The sequence below is a fragment of the Pteropus alecto genome, unplaced genomic scaffold (genome assembly GCF_000325575.1).
Source record: "Pteropus alecto unplaced genomic scaffold, ASM32557v1 scaffold117, whole genome shotgun sequence".
NCBI lineage: Eukaryota > Metazoa > Chordata > Mammalia > Chiroptera > Pteropodidae > Pteropus > Pteropus alecto.
Window position 1 is genome coordinate 2127247 of NW_006440642.1, and position 22286 is coordinate 2149532.

Sequence of the window (22286 nt, forward strand, 5' to 3'; positions counted from 1 at the left end):
GCAGGAATCAGTTCACCAGAACTGTCAGCGTCAAGACAAGCCTTGGACTTTTGGGACCCATTTCACAGCCTGGAAACCAAGTGCACAGGACTTCAACTTTTGCTGTTGCTGCTCCTTAAGGAAATTTTATAACACATTGAGCCAGAAAGGGCACCTTTTGAAAAGGAATAAGCTACTCAGTTTTCGTATTTTTGTTTTATTCAGTTTGCTCCAAGGGCAAAATCAATAATACGGATCACAAACATTATTTTGACTGGCTCATAAGCCTGATCAGTAAAACCTGAAAAATGAAAAATGTTACACAAGTTGCAAAAAAGCACTCCGGGAGTTCAGTGACATGATAGCAAGTGGAAACACAAATGCAACAAGTGTTAACATTTAGAACAGTATTTGTACCTGTTCCTTTCTAGATAATTCAGGGACCCTGGTGCAAACCCTTCATGTATTACTGCGGATTTCCTTTGACAAGAAAAAGGACTTTACAACATTCCTCCTAGGCCTTACTCCTGCTGCACTTGAGTGGTTCCTATTCCTACGGCACTGGCGTATGCTGTCAGGATTTCCACTATCTGTTTAGTTTCTAGGGTCATGCGGGCTTCCTTCAGCCAGTCCTGTGCCACTCGTCTGGACTCCCCTTTCAGCTGGTTGACAAATTTTGCGGCTAGCTCCAGATCACCATGCTCAATGCAATAGGAGGCATATGACAATAACTTAAATGTGTTTATATCCTCAGGGCGGAGTTCCACTGGTGGCTTCAGTTGCTGAGGCGGGAAGAGGAGCAGGGACTGCAAGTAGGAGAGGAAATACTGGTATAAGCTATTTCTGGTTTCGTCAATCATTGCTACCCTTCGGGCCAGTTTTTGGACAGCATAGAAACGGACTCTAAGTGTCTCCTCACTGTACACCCCACGGGTCAGGGACTCTGGAGGGATAGCGGAGGTTAAAGCTTGGGCAAATTCACTATCGGAACAGGTGGCTTTGATGGCCTCAACTGCACCACCCAGCGGAACAGTGGGCAGATCTGCAGATGCCGTCTTCATGCTGTACTTTAATGCCTCTACCGAGAGCCAGAGTTGGTGGGCTTTTCTGGCCTCCTCTTCAGCAACTGCATGACCTATAAAGAAAACAAAAGCAAAGAAAAACATTTTTCTTTTCACATGACTACACGTCTTACTTGTACATCCGGAGAACTGATATATCTTCAACAAGCTAAATCCACACATGTGAAATATGGGGCCAGAAAGTACCTTTTCCAACCCCCCCGCCCTGAGGTGTTCTTTTCTAGCTGGCTTCTTCATAGGTGGCAACAAGCCACAATATAACTGGATGAGGACCTTTTTTCCTAAAGCCAGTGGAGAAAACAAGCAGGACTTAATGTGCACAAGCACAATTGAGTCTCCCTTCTGTCTTCCTGTGACATCTAGGACAATGCATGGCATCTAATTCAGATATTTATCTGCGGAAATGTCTGAGAAGGAAACATGATATTTAAGTTAGGCTGAGACTTATGCTAAGGCCATCAGAAACTTCCTAAAAAGGGATGGGAGACTTCGAATAAATAATGGACTATTGGATCTTGAAACTTCTTATTTTTATCTTTATCTGACAAAAAAGATTTCATAATATCCCAAACAAACCCATTTTATCTACATCCTCATTGTTAAGACATTTCCCTTTCAATGTGGCACATAGAGGCCTCAGCATATCTACTGTCCATTTGACTGAGTGGAATCAGCAAGTCACCTGCAGATAACCCTCTGACTACAGACCTAGAGGCAGGACAGCACAGCATAGAGCACAGCGTAGGACCACACTGACCTTTTGCTCCACTCAAGGCCCATGAGACATAACCAAAGTGTGCTGAGTAAACTGCCTCATAAATGGTGATCTCTTGTCATATAAGAAGTAAAGCTTCGACTTATTTAGATTTAATTTTAATTTTAATTTTTAAAATTTTTTTCTCTCCTCTTTAATTTCCTCCCCCAACTTCTACCCTTGACCTATGGATGTTGCCGTTTCCCCTTAAGAACTGGATCTCTGAAGGCGGGGCATCTCCTCCCTGCGTGCACCTGGGGCCTCCTCGCTGCGTGCACCTGGGGCCAGGCGCCCCCAGGGCCTGGCTCCCTGTCCCATCCTCCCCCCGCCCCCCTCTCCGCCAGGGCCTGGCACCCTCTGGGACTTGTCACACCTGGGGTACGGTCCGGGGCTCCACCTGGGGCGTGAACCCAGGACCTTCTGCGTGTAAAGCAGACGTGCTAACCACTACACTATAAAGCAACTCTTAAGATTTAATTTTTAAATTCTTTTAAATTTCCTCCCATGACTCTCTGTATTCCAAAATTACCTAACCTAGGGCTAATTTTCTAAGAAATGAATAATATTTATTAGAGTGACTTCAGCATATTTATGCCTTAATGTCAATGCATGTATCCCATTATCCTCATTGGAAGCTGGATTAAATAAAATTATCTAAGAGGCCCACGTGCTCACTCTGAACAGCCTGTTCGATTCCTCTCAGTCTAGCATAGGCAGTGTTTATATCCAAAGTAAAGTTGTCAACTTGCTCTTGACTGAGCCGACGAAACTGTAGTTCTTGTTCAGCGAGTTTCTCAGACAGGTCCTGAAATAAAACATAGTGTACAGAAAACAAGATGCTACCTCAATGGACATGTAAGGACACTTAAGTCTTCCAGCAACTGCTACCGCCAAGAAAAAAGAGGGCCGTTAGAAGTTCAGAAAGAGTTCTCATGAAATACCTACATTATGTGTAAGGTTTCGAAATTTCCTAAAACTCATATTTAATGTGTAACTTTCTACAAATTTTACTAATGGAACCTAATATTGGAGGAAGCAGACTAACAGGAGAATAGAGAAAGCTATTAAAATGAGAAAATGCCAACTTTAGAAAGTAAAGTAACTGTACTACCATACAAACATAATAACTAGACTAAATTGTATCAATATCCTCTATTTAAGAGCTTATATATGCATCCATTTTTCTTAGAAAAACACCCATCAAATAGAATTTAAAATAAAATGCCTTTTCATATTGGCATAAGTTTCAATTTCCTGGAAGATTTCCTTATGTAGAAAACCTCATTTCCCTTTTGTGAGACGAAATAATAAATTAATATATTATAAATGACTTGCTGAGTAAAAACTAATTATGATTAAAGGTATCTTGATGATTTCCAAACTTAATGTTTCTGGGAAATTTCCTCAGATATAAATATCTAAAAACTACCATGTAATCCACAGGAGCTTGTAGGGATAAAGCAGTGTCAATTCTCACATTGCTCTATTTATTTTCTTAAAAAATAAGTACCACAGTCTGAGGTGTCCATTTTGTTTACATGTTTACTGTCTGTCTGTCTTGAGTACAACTGCATCCAAGCATATAGTAGGCACTGCCTGGCATTTCATAAATATCTATGCACTGACTGAATGGATTCATTCATTAACTACATGTGTCAAGTATTATTATCTGCATTTTTGAAACCCAATGTACCAGCCCTTCTTAAAGCTTTGAAAGCTCTAAATGACCAGGACAAAGATACAAAACACATCTTATCAGTAACACAGGGGCACCCCTTTATGTAAAAAGGAGCAATTCTGCAAATATACAAAAGCCTCACTCCACCAAGAGTAGGTACCATTAGAAACTTTTCCCTATTCTTCCATCTCCTCAGAGGAATGACACACAGAGCACATTAAAAGGAAAAGAGAGACTGTTACTAAAGGAAAGGGGAAAAGGAGGTTGATGCCTTCTAATGGGTCCTCACCTGTTCAAATTCATGTTTCAGTTCCTGTTCTTGTACCCTGAGGACATCTTGTAAGTGATCAGTGTGGGCAGCAGCCTGTCGGCGAAGCTGGGTTCTCATTTCACTCTCCATGGCATCTCTGACTTCCTCTACCTGCAAAACCAAACAGTAATGATTAGTTCCCAATTCTACACATACACTTTTAGAAAAAGAGAAAAAAACTAGTAACAATGATTATAGCAGCTTCCATGTCCTGATCCCCTATGATGCGTCATGCACACATACACATTCTTCTTATATGAATCAAAAAGCTGAACGCTGGAAGGTGAGTCAAACGAGGTCACACAGCTGTAGCAAAAATCAGATTTCAAACAAGGTCTCTCTGGCTCCAAAACTGTTTTTTCCTTATCACTAGGCTGCCTCCTATATAAAGCAAATAGCAAATAGGGTCATTTCCCAAATCCCAGATCACGGGGGAAAAAATCACTACAAAGACTTAGGAAAAAACAAGAGGGAAAAAAACGCAGAAAAAAATAAATAAAAAGACTTGAGATAAAACACTGCTTTACCGCAACCATCTGTGTGACCTTGGGGAAATTATCATTTCCATTTTCTCATCTATAAGCTGTTAAGAAAATTAATAAATATCTGGCAGGTGCTGAACACAATTTCTTCTAAATAAAGAAAACTGCTCTGAAACTGCTTATTTTAATATATAGATTCAACACAGACTAAATGAAACCAAAACTATGAAAAGCATATATAATGTCTTGCCTAACAATTAGCCATGGGTCATACTGCAAATTATTTAACACTGATTACCTGGAATTCATTAAGGCACTTATTCTCAGAAACAACATAATTAATTAATGAATCCACTCAGGGCATAAACATTTATGAAGTGCCAGCTCTGTGCCAGGCAGTGCCTATTATATGCTTGGATGCAGTGGTGCTCAAGACAGACAGACAGTAAACAAGTAAACAAAATGGACACCTCAGACTATAATACTTGTTTTTAAGAAAATAAATAGGGCAATGTGAGAGAAAGTAATACGGAGGCTCTACTTTAGATTGAAGGGATAAGAAAGGCCTTGCTGAGGTGACATCCAAGCTTAGAACTAAAGTTTAAAGACAGGAATCAAAACAAATGTACCAGGCAGAGCAAAGACCCCAGGGCAAAAGATATAGTCAAGGCACCAAATTACCACAAAAAAATAAAAACAAAACCCAAACAAGATATCTGGTAAATAAGGGAAGTAAGGGAGGCCTGGCTCACAGCAAACAGGAATAAGCTCAAGAGGCCTTATTGGTATAGGTTAAGAATTTAAAAGATTTATATTAAATGCAGTGGGCACTCAGTGGAAGATCTTCAGCAGCCTTGTGTCTGATCAGAACGTTTTTTATAAGAACCATTTGTTTGTGTAAATAGATAAAGAAAGATGGGTATGAAAACATGGAACCTGTAAAGATAATACTCTGGACTAAGATGGTAGTAATGGAAAAAGAAAAGTGAACAGATATGGGACTTACTCCAGATGCAGAACTGATAGGATCTGTCAATGGACCGGATGTGAAAGTTGATGGAGGAACAACTAAGCATGACTTCTTGCTTCAGCAACTGGGTAGATGGAGGTTTATTTAGAGAGAAACAAGTTGAGGGAGGGATTGGGAGACCAACTGGAGAAAATCAAGAAAATTGTTTTAAATATGCTGAATTTGAAAAGACTACTGAAAATCCAAGTGGAGATATCAAGTCGGCTGCTGGACGGGCAACTGAAGCCAACGCAGATGTCGGAGATAGCAATATAAATGTCTCAAGTGACAGATAATACTTACACTTCAAAGCCATAGGACTAGTTAAGAGCACTTGGAGACAGTTTAGATGGATAAGAGGTTTAAGAGTCCATGTCAGTGAGTGCCAGTATTTGAGAGGCTGAGCAAAGAGGGAAGCCAAGGAGTGGCCACAGCAGGTGGGAGAAAAGCCAGAACAATGTAGTCTTCTCACAGACAAGGGAAGGAAGAGTTTCAAGGAGGAGGGAGTGGTCGGCTTGTGCAGCCAAGAGGACATGAAGGTAGTATGAGAGTACTCAGGTTCCAGATCAGCTTACAGACACCTATAATGTATGATGTGCACAGACAGAAGACTAAAGAGCTATTCCATCCATTCTTAACCACCAACTATTTAAAAACATTGGCAGAGAAAAATATACTCAGCATCCAACAGAGATTCTTTCAGCACTGCTTCAAGGGGCAGAAGCTCCCCTGGGAAAAGATAAGCTAGCTAATCCTGGATAACAGAAGCGTGTTACTTTCTTACACTTCTGCATCTGCTCTACATAAAAGAATTCCAGCAGATTAATCCTTCCCTAGATGTTCTGACTGGCACAAGGGCCAAAACACCATTCAAGAGGTAGGTTGACATGACTTCCATCTAGTCTTTTACAGTCGGTGACTGCTAGTATTATCTCTAAAAGTAGATAGTCTAGTCAGATTCACTTTATGTTAGGCTACTGTTCTCATTTCTTCTACCTTTCTGTCTTGTTCAGCCTGTATCTCACTCCTGTGATGTTCTAATGCTTTTGCCACTGCAGAGTCAAATGCCCGCTTTTCTTCCAGCTTTTGTTTTTCCAAGGCTAATGCAATGTGCTGCTTCTCCGTGGCTTTCTGTTCTGCTAGCTCTCTGTTTAGCTGGTCAATGCGACGATGTGCATGAGCAACCAGGGAGTTCAGATCATCAGGAGACAGCTTGTCAGCTAAAGAGAAAACCACATTAAATTGTTAATCATTTTGCCAAAATTATACATCTACAATGTAACTTGTTTCAATTGTTATGGTGTTTTCAATCCCAAGCAAAGTAATTTTGGCAGGCCTTCAAGTATATTAATCAGTTCTTTTCCAGGTACCCAAATTAGTACTTCTAATCTGAACTAATTATAAATTGGCTTAATAACTCACTATAATTTTGCCTCTAAAAGACAGAGCTTACATATACAATCACATCTATGCATAACTATGATTAGTCATAACAGGTATCCAATTAAAGACTCTTTTCTGCTAAAACTCAAATCAAATTCTCAGACTTTTCCCTAATAAGAGTTTGTATACTTTTTCTTAAACAGATGATATTATCTAAGACAGTGATCTGCAACCAGAGTTGTCCATCAGAATCACCTGTAAAGCTTTTAAAAATACTCATGCCCAAAGATTCTGATTTGAAAGATTCTGATTCAACATTCTTTTCCTCCCAATTTCACACTCCAGGAGTGTTCTATTAGCGCAGTTTAAAAATTATGGCTCTAACAGCAAAATACAGCATGTGAGAAATACTATGATAAACGACTCTATTCTATAATAGATTGAAAAGCAAAAAACAAAGTAGGGGTTAAGGAATTTATTGACCAAATTCAACATGTGTAACTCCTTTGGATACTGATTTGAATAAAACAACTAAAAAAAAAAAAAAACCTCATTCTATAAAATAATTGGGATATCTGAACACAGAATAGACATCTGATGACATTAAGGAATTATTAGTTTTAGGTATGATAATGGTATACTGACGTTTTAAAAAAAACATACTGAAAGTATTTACAAGTAATAGAGTATGATATCTGGAATCTGCTTCAAAATAAGCTGTGGGAATATATGAGACAAAACTAGTCATGTATTGAAAATTGCAGAAGATGGGTGATAGGTCGGTCCATAGGAGTACATTACAGTTCTTTTCCGACTTTTTAATGTTTGAAATTTTACAAAACAAACACTTAAATATATATTATATGTATGTATATACATCTATATATCATATATATAATATGTGTGCATATGTATATATAATATAGCTACGTCTACAAGTTTCCAATCACTTCATAAAACATTTTTGTAGATGAGTGACGATGTGAAAAATATCCAAATCAGATTTATCACATACAACATAATTCCATTTTATCTTGTTTAGATGGTTTAACATATAAGAATCATAGGCAAAACAGAAAGATTTCAGTCTTTTAAGATTCAAAACAAAAGCCTTTAAACATAAAAGACAGATAATTACTCACCTAGGTCAGAAACAGCTACAAAGGAAAAGAAAAAGTTTGAAAAAAAAGAATATACATATTTCAGTTATCAATCATTAATAATAGGACTATCCAAAAAGAAACAAGAAGGAATGAGAAACCAGTAGAAAAAGCTTATTTTAATATTAGAAAGCAAACCAAGAGAGTTTTCCCCTAAAATTCAAAAAGATTGTAAAACAATATAAATCAAGGTAAATTCTAAGATTTAAAAAATAAGTCATGGATATTAAAAGTAGTTTTCATTTTCAGGGACTCATCTCTAACTATTTTTGCTAAAACACTCAACTTCGTTTTTACATAGAAACTAATTCTCATTTATCCTCTCCATTTGCATTAGTTCATAGAGTATTTCACTAAGACACAGTTCTCAGTACCACACTCCTACTAACATTTCAAATAACTAAGAAATTATATCTTTTTTTCTCTGGAAATCTAAAAACAGTGAACTCACACTAAATTTGCGTTTAACCTGTACAAATTAAACTAAGAACCATGACCGCCTGATTCAACGATAGAGAAAAATAATATTTTGAATAGTTTGGATGATGCTTTCCGACACGGCTACTATTTGAACACCTGATGGGAGAGGGGAGCTGCCAGTCAGGATGAGCTTCTTAACATCCTGGGTATGACCCTTGGATCCAGTAAGTTCAAAGACAGGTATTTTTCATCCAAAATGGCTCTGAATTTCAACCACTTAATCTAGTATTAACCAGAGAAACAGGAATGTCCCAATGTTGAAGGAAAAACTAGCAAAGACGGACAAGGTGAGAAATAATATGTCAGTCTCACCACGGCATATAAATACGGCTATAAATACTAGCCTATAAGCAATAAAGAAAAGGTGGCCTGGAAATACTGACAATTTATAACTTGCACACCATTCTCCCACCCTAGCAACAGCCACATGCACGTTTCCTAATAGCTCCTCCCCCTTCTCCACAGGGCTATCTGCTGAATATGGTGTTTATCATTCATTTTGTTATACTTTACATATGTATGCATCCTTAAACAATATATGGTTTTGTTTTCTATGTTCTTAAACTTCACGAGTGGTATTTTACTCTATGTATTCTTCTGCAACTTTTTTTGTTTTTCTTAACATCTATGTTTGAGAGATATAGTTCTGGTTCATTCATTTGCACTGCTATATGTGAAGTACACTGAGCTGTTTCTGATTTTTCTGCTCTTATGGTGCTGCTACGAACATTTTTACGAGTATCTTTTAAGTACCCATGCGAGTCTTCCTGACCACGTACCTGGCAGTTGAACCGTTGGATCAGGGAGTGTATACATCGTCAACTTCACTAGATACTATACCTCATGGTTCAACAAATCAATTGCTAAATGATTACATATAAGATTCATTCCTATTCTTCATGTTCACTGCTCCTGGCACACATACTAGGGTGGCCCATATCACTTCACCCTCAGATTACTCAAGCAGCTTTTAACTAGCTTCCTTGTCCCTAGGCAACCCTCCCTATACCTTCAACTCACATAAAAATGTATTTTCCTCATCTTTACAATCACATCAAAAACTCCTCAAATACCTTAAAGGGCATCTTATACCACCAATACAAAGCAATCAGGCAGAGAACAGTGAGGGGTTAGTGGATAAGAATAAAATCCTGGCTCTATCCCCAAACCTGGGTGAATTAACTTGAGTCTCGGTTTTCTCATCTATAAAATGGACATAACAACAACACTTACCTCACAGGACTGTAATGAAATTTAAATAAGTTAATACGTATGAAGCACTTGGAATATTTATTATGTTCTGTTAGCTATTATTATGTTTGCTATTATTATGTTATTGTATTTGCTATTATGTTAGCTATTACTGTATGTTTGACACTGTGCTCAGCTATGAAAACAAAGAAAAAGTATTAGACAAATGAATATCACCAGGAAATTTATAACTTAGGGAAATAAGACTAATAAGAGCAAAGTAACTGATAATACCAACCAGTACTAATGAGTTTGGTATAGGTCTTATTAAATGAGTTCAGATTTTAGCAGTGAGGATATATGTTAAGGATTGGGGTAATCATGGAGTACTTTATTATCACACAAGAAGTCAGTAACACTGGAGGAAAAATTGTGGCTGCAGGCAGGGGTAAAAGGCAAACTACACCAGATGCCATTTTTTCCTTTTCAATTTTTTTATTGTGTAAATAATCTATTTTAAAATTAATAAAATATTAAATGGAGATTGTGGGAGAAAAAGTAATTCAGAGATTGCATTGCACAGGACTTTCACTTTGTACGTGATATATTTCTTTAATGCTCGTTTTCCAAATTTGGCACTACTGACGATTTGGGCCAGATGATTATTTTTGTGAGGGGCCTGTGTACTGTAGGATGTTTAGCAGCATCCCTGGCCTCTACCCACTAGATGTCAGACTTGCCTCCCTCTCCAGTTGTGACAGCCAAAAATGCCCCCAGACATTACTACCAAATTCCTGGGGCACAATCACAATCATCCCCAGTTGAGAACCACTGGACTAAGCATTGCAGACACTTACCTCACAGGACTGTAATGAAATTTAAATAAGTTAATACGTATGAAGCACTTGGAATATTTATTATGTTCTGTTAGCTATTATTATGTTTGCTATTATTATGTTATTGTATTTGCTATTATGTTAGCTATTACTGTATGTTTGACACTGTGCTCAGCTATGAAAACAAAGAAAAAGTATTAGACAAATGAATATCACCAGGAAATTTATAACTTAGGGAAATAAGACTAATAAGAGCAAAGTAACTGATAATACCAACCAGTACTAATGAGTTTGGTATAGGTCTTATTAAATGAGTTCAGATTTTAGCAGTGAGGATATATGTTAAGGATTGGGGTAATCATGGAGTACTTTATTATCACACAAGAAGTCAGTAACACTGGAGGAAAAATTGTGGCTGCAGGCAGGGGTAAAAGGCAAACTACACCAGATGCCATTTTTTCCTTTTCAATTTTTTTATTGTGTAAATAATCTATTTTAAAATTAATAAAATATTAAATGGAGATTGTGGGAGAAAAAGTAATTCAGAGATTGCATTGCACAGGACTTTCACTTTGTACGTGATATATTTCTTTAATGCTCGTTTTCCAAATTTGGCACTACTGACGATTTGGGCCAGATGATTATTTTTGTGAGGGGCCTGTGTACTGTAGGATGTTTAGCAGCATCCCTGGCCTCTACCCACTAGATGTCAGGTGTAAACCTCAAATAAAAACATCTCCAGACATTGCCAAATGTCCCTCTGCAGAGGTCAAAAATGCCTGGGTTGAGAACGAATACTTCAATGTTTTCATGTTTTATCAGTAGGCATTTTCAAAATCAGCAAAAGAATTTTTAAAAAGTTAAAAACTTCTAAGGCTAGCATGAGACAATTAGTAGGATTTAGCCTAGTGGGAAGACCAAAGACAAATATTTTAAGTGAGAAAATGCAAATTCCTAGGGATAGCACCCATAACTAACTCTCCACAGACAAAGGCTGTCCTGCCTTTTCAACCTTATTTCATTTAATTCAGCTGACCTAGACACTCCACTATCTACTAATGTCACATTTATGCCAAAGAGCTTATACCTAATGGATAGAGACACATAACAATTACAAAATCAAGTGAATAAGAATTTCAAAAGGATAAAATAAGATAATGTGGAACAGTGACTTGTGGAGGGGACCAAGAGGAAAAGTCTCTGGGGTGACCTCAATGAAGCATAGCCCTTGAGAAATTCTGATGAGAGAAATGGTGCAGATGCCGTTTAAGCCTGCTCAAGGACAGTCTGTTCACACTGCCCTCTTTACTAGCTGCTAGTCAGTTTAAATGATGTGCAAACAAGAGTCACTGTTCCCAGACTGAACTATGTCTTTCTGCACTTTATCCCCTCTTATAAATACTGCTTTTATTTTTTCCTTTGGCACGAGTCTGATATCTCCCTCTTAAGTGAATTAACTGCAGTCAAAAAAACTAACTAAATGTCTCAGTTATTTTTGACAGCCTTGACTTCACTTCTTGTTAAATCTCCCTGGCTGACCATTATACATATAAAATTCCTATACTGGTCTTTATTACCTTAGCTCCTTAGACCAACTGTGGTGCCATGATGCAACCTTATCTTCAACCCAGAAAGGCCTGTAACACCAGTTCTTCAGATCCTACCTAATGTTCAGTTTCTAACAGACAATGGCATTTAAATAGTATTTTGATTTGTTAAGACTGGTAACCTCTTAATTCTTACCACCCTCACAGCACTTCAGGAAAATGAGACTATAATATGCAGTTACACTGTATATTGTTTAATCATCAAAGTTCCCTCAGTCTGAGCTATCTGCGAGGAGACAGCCACGCAGCCAATTTCCTTTTCAGTGCAGTGACCCTGGGCGAGTTTACAACCACAGTGTTGTCACACAGCAGTCATAAGGTGTGCCTAAGTAATTCATTATGAATATTTTTAAAGTACCAACGGTTTTGAACAACTTTACATATATATAATATTCTAATACAATCAAGGTTATGTCACTCTCATTAGATTCCAAAAAAAAATTTTTTTGAGTAATAGAATGGAATCACGGATGATGGAATTAAACACTAGCTGGAACTTACGTCCACTACAGTTAAAACCATGAGAGTACTGTCACAGGTGTGTCACTTGTCATGGCTGTGACTGAAATAAAATGTTGAAAATATTTACTGTACACCAAGTGGGATATGCATGCCGGAGGGGTTTGGGGTAGATGAAGAGAGTTGAAGTAAGTTGTTAAAAACAAAAAGAGAAAAGTGCCAACACTTCAGTTGTACTTACTCATCCCTTTCCACCCTGGCAAGACTTCTGGAGTAATGCTGTCCAGTTCACGCTTAAAATCATCCCGGGCTTGGACCACCAGCTCATGATACTGAGACACGATCTTAGCCTCAGACTGAGCTGCTTCAACCTGAACAAATACAAGGGATATGTGGTTAAAGTGAGCAAAAAGTACCATACACACTCCAAAAAACAGAAGTTCCATTCATTTATTTATTGACATTTTGTTGGGAATATATAAACAACATAAAGAGAGAAATCTATTGCTCAGAAAAAGGAACATAAGCCTTGTCTTTGTTTCCTTCTAATTCTATTCAAATACCATGAGGCAAGGCCTCTCCCAGCTTACTGTGCCCCATCCCTCTTTCTCTGGGTCACAGCCAACCAGTCATACAGATCACAAGTGCAGACAGAATATCTGCCACAAAATGAAAATTTTCATAAGTAATAATAACAAAAAATGTTATCTATTATAAAAAGTATCAACAATACTGAACAATCTACTTTGTGTCCAAGTCGAGTTTTTAAAATTAGTAACAATATTCTTTGCAAGGGAAAAGGGAGAGAGAGAGTAGGAATTTTATTTTCCTGAATTCTTAAAATCACTTGACTAAAGGGTTATATTTAAAAGTAAAAAATACTTGTAAAAGACCTAAAAAACACACCTTTTGTACCACATTATCCAGATCAACTATCATGTCATGAAGTTTTCCCTCTGCAGCACTTATATGAGATTTGGCCCCAGCAACCTCTTCTTTCTTTGCATTTTCAATTACACTTTTCATCTTCTCTAACTCTTCTCTGGAAACCAATAAAACAAAAACAAAGATTTAATAGTATTCCTTGTCAACTGTATTAAAGAGGTTGAAGTCAATATAACATATAATTATTTATAATCTTTTAAAAAAATATAATTTGAAAAACATTACTCAATGCTTTTCCATAGTCAATAGGCAGAGAGGTTTTCCTAACAACTGAAAACACCTCAGTCAAAAGCTAGATTTACTACAGTGAACCGGAGAAGTGGTGTACAGGAAAAGACAGGCTTCGGGACCAGGTAGACTTGGATTTACCTCCCAGATCAGCTTTTCCTTTGCTGCACATGCTTGTATAATAGGAACTAGAGGCAATTCATAAGAAGTACCTGGCACAGGGCCTGCCACATGAATAAACAGCAGCTTTTGCAAGGATTAGGCTAACTCCCCTGCCAATGAGATAGCACATAAAGAAGGCAAAAGCAAGAGAGGAGACCAAAAAGCTCACTGAGCAAGTAGCTAGGTGTCGGGGAGACCTTGCTATTCAGAATGTTTCACAAGTTGGATAGATTGTAGTCTGCCCACCACAAAACATAGGCTCAGAGGCATGACCCATGGTCTAGATGTGAGCATAATGTCTTAAATCTCCTAAAGAATATGTTCGTTTTATTAGAAGGCTTTCTTTTATCAATAAATATCTTAAGACAGCAATCTTAAATGACAAGTAACAATTCCACTATGTTGATGAGAGCGTATATTCCAAGGTAGGTTTCCATTCTCAGAGGATGACTTAGTACTTGGTTTGCTTGAGCTTAGTTTTAGCCAACTTCCAGGAATCAAGGTCAAAGTGGTATAAAACTAACCTATTATATATGACTACTTTGGTAGTTAAGGCAAAGAGATTGCAAGATATTCTAAATTCTGATAAAACTGCTTGAACCATTCAAGAAAAATCTTGAAATTAAGGCAGAATCTCAGGAAATCTGTAAAGATGTATCATGTAAGCAATAATCCAAAGAAAAACTGCTTTTTATGTAAGATTCCTATATAAGTTTCTGTCAAATTTATTTTTGTCTAATTATATTTTATTCCCTCTCTCACTTTTAAACCTGTGTTCTTGATACCAAAATAGATCAAGAACAGGTGAAGGGAGGAAAGGGTTTCTCTGCTTCCTCTTTTTATACAGACAGTACAAAGAACAACCAGCCCAAAGAAAGCCACCAGGAGGCCCTAATTACTTGTTAAAGTCCATGTAATTACTTGGCTTTGAGAAGAGCATCGGCAGCCTCATCCACTGCCTTTCTGCGTTCCTTCAATGCACCCTCCACAGTGCGCCACTGTGCTGACTTTTTTTCACCTGCAATCTGAACAAAAATTTTTAGTTACTAGATTTATTGGGGTGATTACTTCGCAAAGTATGTAAATGTCTAATCATTATGTTATACACCTGAAACAAATATAATATTGCAGGTCAACTGTTTTGTAAAATAATTCTTTAAAAATAAACAGAGCCAAATCCCATCACCGCCAAAAAAAATTTTAATTGTGTAAACAGGAATAACTGTTATTACTGTCATAGGATAGACCAACATGACCAAATGCAGAAACAAGTGACATTAAATTCAAAGGTAAATGTCATTATTCAGAGTAGGAACTCTTATTCTAAGGTTCATGGTTAGGCTCAAAGGTTTCCATGAACCATTTCTCATCAACTATCCCTGCCACCAAAACTGTAAAAGATTGTTTCTGTGCATGTGAGCATTTTATAAGAGATATTTTTATTAGACTCTCAAAAGGAGATATGAAGCAGAAAAAATTAACTTTTCATGAATTTTGTTAATTAAATCATTTGTCAATGAGGCACTAGCACTTAAAAATTTCTTAACTGCAGGTCTATCTACCAAAATCATAGTTTAAAGTAGAATGCTTACACATTTGTATGGTTCTTACTCCTCCAAAACATTACCCTAAAGAATGAACCTCTGTAATTTGTAAGGTAAAAATCAAATAATGTCAATCCCCAAAGGTGAATTTTATAGAATGTAAAATATATATAAAACTTTCTCTTTATAACTCCTGAAGCAGGTCTAATGTGGATTTGCTCCAGCGTTGGAAATGATTGCCACTGCATACCAAAAAACAAAACAAGAACAAAACAAAAAACCCCACCTGCAACACTATAATTAACACTATAATCACACTCAGTGCAGCAAGACACTCACACTACGAGATGCAAGAACCCAGATCATCGAAGGCATAGAGTCCAGCTTCCATCCTCCCCACATTCCTCATCATATATACAATGAGTGGGATCTTGTCTGGAACTGTCTAAACTATTTTAAATTATTTTTAAATTAACTGTTAACTTTTTTAAATGAATTTTTTCTCTCTTTCCTTTTGCCAAGTGCATATAAAGTGAATGTGTTCTGCTTAGATATGAAGCAAAAGCACCGTAAGGCTTATCTTGAAAGTATGCTGTGCTCGTACCCGGGAGGTGAACAGGAACATAGTAAATTATCAAAGAATAAAATAATTTTATCTAGGGAAAAAAGTGACTAAATTGGTTCAATAATTATATTTCAAATTACCAAGGAGGGCCACTGCAGGGGCTGCTGCACAGCCAGAACATGCCTGTCACCTTAGTAAGGTGTCCTGGGCCATGGATGTCTAACTTGTATCTTTCCTTGTGAGAAATACAAGTAGTTCTGCCTCTGCAGTCCCAGGCCTGCTGCTTTGGGAGGAGGGCTCAGCAAAAGCCACGCCTATGGTTTTTTGGTCATTCAAAATCAATTCTCCATTATGTTCCCAAAGTCATCCAGCATGGTCTCATTTTAAAAGTATCTCTACTGTCAATCAGTAGTTTAAAGAATCAAAGTCCCTCAAGGCAGTGCTAACCTTGCCACTGTACCACAGTGGCAGCCTGAGGAAGCTTCTCAGAATACCATTTTAAATGCTTAGAGGATTACAAAGGAACTCATTTACACTGAAAGATGGTCATAAAAAATTATATTTTTTTAATTTTGTGCAACAGAAATTAAGACCTACTGGTAGGACTAATAAATATCCTAATTTAGAAGTAGTGATGAACATAAATGATATCTCAAGATTTTCAAGTACCATAAAGTGATATGAAAATACCTGTGCTTTCTATTATTGGTGACAAAGTTATGGGTACTAACGTTACTGCGGTTTGTTGCCAATATTCATAATTGAAGGAAAAGGTCTTGAGGGTAGGGAAAATGATGTTTTCCATCGAAGTCCAATAAGCCCCTAAAGTCTATCCACAGACCCAACTCTAGGTTTAAAAATCTCAGCTTTTAGAGGAAATACTTGGTATTTTCCTTCTATCTTTGTATCTCACTTTTTTATGTTCTATAAATTGTTGGGAAGTGACAAAGCAAATTAATTTTATAGTGTGAATAATGAAGTTGATGTTTCAGTGAATTGCCACCTTAGTCATCTTGCAAAATAAAATACATTTAGAAAGGATGTTAGTTTGGGCCATGTCAATATTTTGTCAAGTATAACAAATTTTCCAAGATTCTATAGTATGCTGTTAGAAGAACTTGGTATTGCATTAAGAAAACTCTTTATAACTCACTCAAAAAGACTTATAAATCACTTGTTAATGGCATATCTGGGTGCCAAAATGTGTCTCCCTTTGTTAAAGGTAGTCTTCCTTATACAGGTCCAAGGATAAGCTTCCACATAAAACAGACACCAGATTCCCCTACAATCCAGCCAAGTCCAATTGTTTCCAAACACTGCTTTGACAAAGTACTTTAGTGTGTACTATAGAGCCTATGTGCATCTGCAGCTTCTTTATAGAAAACACAAAAGTTGGAATCCATTTGTACATTTCAAAACTTTTATTCATACATTTTTCTGATTATTTTATAATACTAGCTAATTCTCTCTAATGCAGTTAACTGCTACCACAAGGTGTTCTTTAGTTGTAAAATCTTGATTGCAGTAGATTTCATACTGTTTAACCCACATGCACTACATGTTATGTGTTCACTGGGGAAGAGGAGCTACTCTCTCATACAGCCTTCCATCAAAGTAGTACCATGGATATTTAAAGCTTTTAATCAGTGTCCTGAAAGATATTGGTCTACTTGGGTTCAAATCCACCTTCCTAATATTATGCAACTTCCAGCCTTGCCACATCTATATAATTAAATATTATTAAATATTTTCTGTGTGTTTTCCACTTTCCTGATTGAATTCTGATCTGAAATTAAAAAATTTTTTTCTTGGACTTTGAATCAAAAAGAATTTTAAGTTTTCAAAGTTTGTAGTTTCTGGCTGTTTACATCAAAGGTCTAATTTAACTCTTATGTGATGTATGATTATATGATTAAAACAATGTGAAGTGTTTAAATTTTTTAAAAACCACACAGTTATGGTGACTAACTTTACTGATCAGGCATGATCCTGATCCATGAAATTTATAGTTTATGTATTTTGTTCTTATAACAACTTGGTGTCAAGATATATTTTTATATACTGAATAACTGAATGTAATTATAAAGGAAAATTACTGAGTCCTGGCAGTACATTTTTAATTCAATGTAATTAATTTATTCTCTGAAGTGTTCAATGTAAATTAAATAATCAGCATAAGCACGTAATACAGATGGTGTTTTAGGACATGGGATCTCTGTATTACTTCTTACAACTGCATGTCAATCTAAAAGTATCTCAAAATAAAGAGTTTATTTTTAAAAATGGTTGGTGATTTTAAAGCAAAAGTAGAAAGCAAACAACAAACACATTCAAGCACTATTAAGATATGAAAGCAAATCTGAACTAATTCTTGCACCATATCAGTGCTGAGATAAAACACCATATAACATTCATTAAAAAGAACATTTAAAAGTTTTTCTTATTTTTTTTTAAGACAATTACTTTAGATTATCCTTGCTTAGTGAGAAAAAGCTCACGCTAGGAGGAAGAAATCAGTTTCTGAAATACTACATGTCTAATCACTCTTTGGCTCACCTCAGAATTGTCCATGGCCGCTTTTAGCATGCTGGCGTGTGCACTGACGGCCTGGACTGCCGCATTCTGAGCTATGATGGCCTGCTGAGTGATGGAGACAGTTTGGCTCAGAGCATCTTCTAAGCTCTTGGCTAGAGCTGAAATAAAAAGAATCATTAAATAACAGATCCCTCCCTCTAAATGTCTTTATTTTAAAATTTCACTCTTCTCCAACTGAGTTTTCTACTGCATTTCCCCAAAAGTGTTAAAACAACAAAAAACATACAGATTTACAGTTAGTTTCATTTAAAAGTACGATAAAATATTAATAATTACTGAATCTGAATGATGGATCTGTGGAGGTTCATTATACTATTTTTGACACCTAAAAAAAAACCCACTTTTTATTTTGAAAAGAAAAAAACTGCTTAAAAAAGGCTAGCATTTACTTCAAATGAGAGGAACAAGGTTTAGAGCACTATAGCCCCTTTTACCTATTAGATGCTATATATTCAGCATTACCATCAGCATTTTTTCATTTTAAATAATTGTATGGATCCCACAGAGAAAAAGAGGTACTAATTTTCATCTCCTCAGCAGGAAGGGATACTCATAGTAAGTTATCTATATTATCAAGCTATAAGAAGATAAGAGACAGACAAGAGAAAGAAAAAGACAAGCAAGATAACATGCAAACAAAAAAAAAAAGAGAGAGAGAGAAGTTTGCTTAGAAATGGACAGTATTTTTCCACAAAGGATTCAAAATATAGCAGAGAACAGTATTCAAGAGGCTGATCACATTTCAATATACTGCTTCAGGAATCAAAAAGAAACCTAATTTTTTTTTAAAGTAAAGCAAGGGATAATTTTAGATATAATATCAAAATGGAAAAAGAGTCATTTGAAGAAAGAAGGCCAATGAGATATCAGATACCAGATGACAAAAAAAAAGCAGGGGGTGGGGTGGGGTGGATGGTTGGGTGGAATATATTTGGCAGGTGAGATAAAAACAAAAAGGGATTTTGAGCAAAAAGAAGCATAAGCTAGAGATGGACAAATGGAACCTGACGAACCAAACACGGCACCTCTGCAACACAGATAAAAGGAGAAAACTAATACTAAGAAAATATCAAAACATATATATAAGATTGAAGTTCAAATGAAGACAAAAGGATATAAAGAGAGAAAGAGGCTACAGAGGAACATGCATAAATAATGGTGGGACATTCAAGCACAAATAATAGTTAAGCCACTTTACAGAGGCCCAAAGACCCCTGAAGATTGGGTTGCCAGCTGGAAGCCCTCTTCAGGGCTCTACTCACTGGCTTTGTGGGGGTTTTTTTTGCCATTGAGTTGCATGAGTTGCATGTATAATTTAGATATTAACTCTGTATCAGATATATGGTTTGCAAATATTTTCTCCCATTCCATAGGTTTCTTTTTCATTTTGCTGTTTCTTTTGCTATACAGAACTTTTTTAGTTTGATGTAGTCAAACTTGCTGATTTTTGTGCTTTGATTCTTGATAAAATTTTTACATATACACACATATGCACGCACACATGTACACACACACACTTTTAAAGTAAAGTTTAGGAGAAAACTAAGACATACAAAATCCTGAAATTTTTCACTTTTCCCAAAACGAAAGATAAAGGAGCATGATAAAACAGGAGATATCGTCACCTTAAATTTACCACTTACTTCAAGGAGTCCATATGATAAAAGGAGAAAAGTGAAAAATAAAGAAAATATGAAAAGAAAAGAAAAAAGTGATCTTGATTTGTAGGAGAGAATTCAGAAAAAATTAAGATGTGGGAAAAAACAGAAATACTTCACTTATTTAGAAGTTATTTATTCAACATTCTCAACTATTTGTAACATGGCCACAAACTCAGGAGAATGTAAAAAAAACAAACAAACAAAAAAACAAAATCCAAGCAGCCAAACAAATGCTCTACATCTATGTTCCTTCTGTCCCTTCTACCCTTTACACAGTTCTAAAAAATTTGCCTCCTCTGAAGAGGGCAGAAACAACATGAGCAAGGAAACAGGTGACTCTTCATTTAATCTTCTAGCCAGAGGAGAATATAACAAAACCAAATCAAGGTTCAAATTTTGATTCCAACGAGCCACATTGACATACTGTGTATGTATATGCATTTACCAGCTGTCTTCATTTTCTACATCTTTCTACACTATGCAAACTCTTCCCAACAAGATTGTGTAGTCTATAAGAAGATAAGAGACAGACAAGAGAAAGAAAAAGACAAGCAAGATAACATGCAAACAAAAAAAAAAAGAGAGAGAGAGAAGTTTGCTTAGAAATGGACAGTATTTTTCCACAAAGGATTCAAAATATAGCAGAGAACAGTATTCAAGAGGCTGATCACATTTCAATATACTGCTTCAGGAATCAAAAAGAAACCTAATTTTTTTTTAAAGTAAAGCAAGGGATAATTTTAGATATAATATCAAAATGGAAAAAGAGTCATTTGAAGAAAGAAGGCCAATGAGATATCAGATACCAGATGACAAAAAAAAAGCAGGGGGTGGGGTGGGGTGGATGGTTGGGTGGAATATATTTGGCAGGTGAGATAAAAACAAAAAGGGATTTTGAGCAAAAAGAAGCATAAGCTAGAGATGGACAAATGGAACCTGACGAACCAAACACGGCACCTCTGCAACACAGATAAAAGGAGAAAACTAATACTAAGAAAATATCAAAACATATATATAAGATTGAAGTTCAAATGAAGACAAAAGGATATAAAGAGAGAAAGAGGCTACAGAGGAACATGCATAAATAATGGTGGGACATTCAAGCACAAATAATAGTTAAGCCACTTTACAGAGGCCCAAAGACCCCTGAAGATTGGGTTGCCAGCTGGAAGCCCTCTTCAGGGCTCTACTCACTGGCTTTGTGGGGGTTTTTTTTGCCATTGAGTTGCATGAGTTGCATGTATAATTTAGATATTAACTCTGTATCAGATATATGGTTTGCAAATATTTTCTCCCATTCCATAGGTTTCTTTTTCATTTTGCTGTTTCTTTTGCTATACAGAACTTTTTTAGTTTGATGTAGTCAAACTTGCTGATTTTTGTGCTTTGATTCTTGATAAAATTTTTACATATACACACATATGCACGCACACATGTACACACACACACTTTTAAAGTAAAGTTTAGGAGAAAACTAAGACATACAAAATCCTGAAATTTTTCACTTTTCCCAAAACGAAAGATAAAGGAGCATGATAAAACAGGAGATATCGTCACCTTAAATTTACCACTTACTTCAAGGAGTCCATATGATAAAAGGAGAAAAGTGAAAAATAAAGAAAATATGAAAAGAAAAGAAAAAAGTGATCTTGATTTGTAGGAGAGAATTCAGAAAAAATTAAGATGTGGGAAAAAACAGAAATACTTCACTTATTTAGAAGTTATTTATTCAACATTCTCAACTATTTGTAACATGGCCACAAACTCAGGAGAATGTAAAAAAAACAAACAAACAAAAAAACAAAATCCAAGCAGCCAAACAAATGCTCTACATCTATGTTCCTTCTGTCCCTTCTACCCTTTACACAATTCTAAAAAATTTGCCTCCTCTGAAGAGGGCAGAAACAACATGAGCAAGGAAACAGGTGACTCTTCATTTAATCTTCTAGCCAGAGGAGAATATAACAAAACCAAATCAAGGTTCAAATTTTGATTCCAACGAGCCACATTGACATACTGTGTATGTATATGCATTTACCAGCTGTCTTCATTTTCTACATCTTTCTACACTATGCAAACTCTTCCCAACAAGATTGTGTAGTAAAGAATTTGCCTTTGCCCAAAGAAAAGATCTGGCCTTTACCCTGTTTAAGGCAGCAAGACAAACAGATATAAG

General features: G+C 36.3%; 1 protein-coding gene across 8 annotated transcripts in view; it reads right to left on the minus strand.

Annotated features, from left to right (window-relative positions):
- Window positions 1–180: 180 nt before the first annotated feature.
- IMMT (inner membrane mitochondrial protein) overlaps window positions 181–22286 on the minus strand; it is a 39492-nt gene continuing 17386 nt past the window's right edge. For 3 of the 8 annotated variants that reach the window (XM_025050886.1, XM_006917710.3, XM_006917706.3), the window contains 9 exons: window positions 18411–18547; window positions 14667–14770; window positions 13317–13452; window positions 12652–12781; window positions 7820–7834; window positions 6291–6514; window positions 3783–3914; window positions 2491–2620; window positions 181–1114 (listed from right to left, as the gene is read on the minus strand). In XM_025050886.1, coding sequence (XP_024906654.1) covers window positions 501–1114; window positions 2491–2620; window positions 3783–3914; window positions 6291–6514; window positions 7820–7834; window positions 12652–12781; window positions 13317–13452; window positions 14667–14770; window positions 18411–18547 — 1622 coding nt within the window. In that variant the 3' untranslated portion in view covers window positions 181–500. The remainder of the gene's footprint in view (window positions 1115–2490; window positions 2621–3782; window positions 3915–6290; window positions 6515–7819; window positions 7835–12651; window positions 12782–13316; window positions 13453–14666; window positions 14771–18410; window positions 18548–22286) is intronic. The other 5 variants (XM_006917709.3, XM_006917708.3, XM_006917707.3 and 2 more) reach the window with 4 other exon arrangements.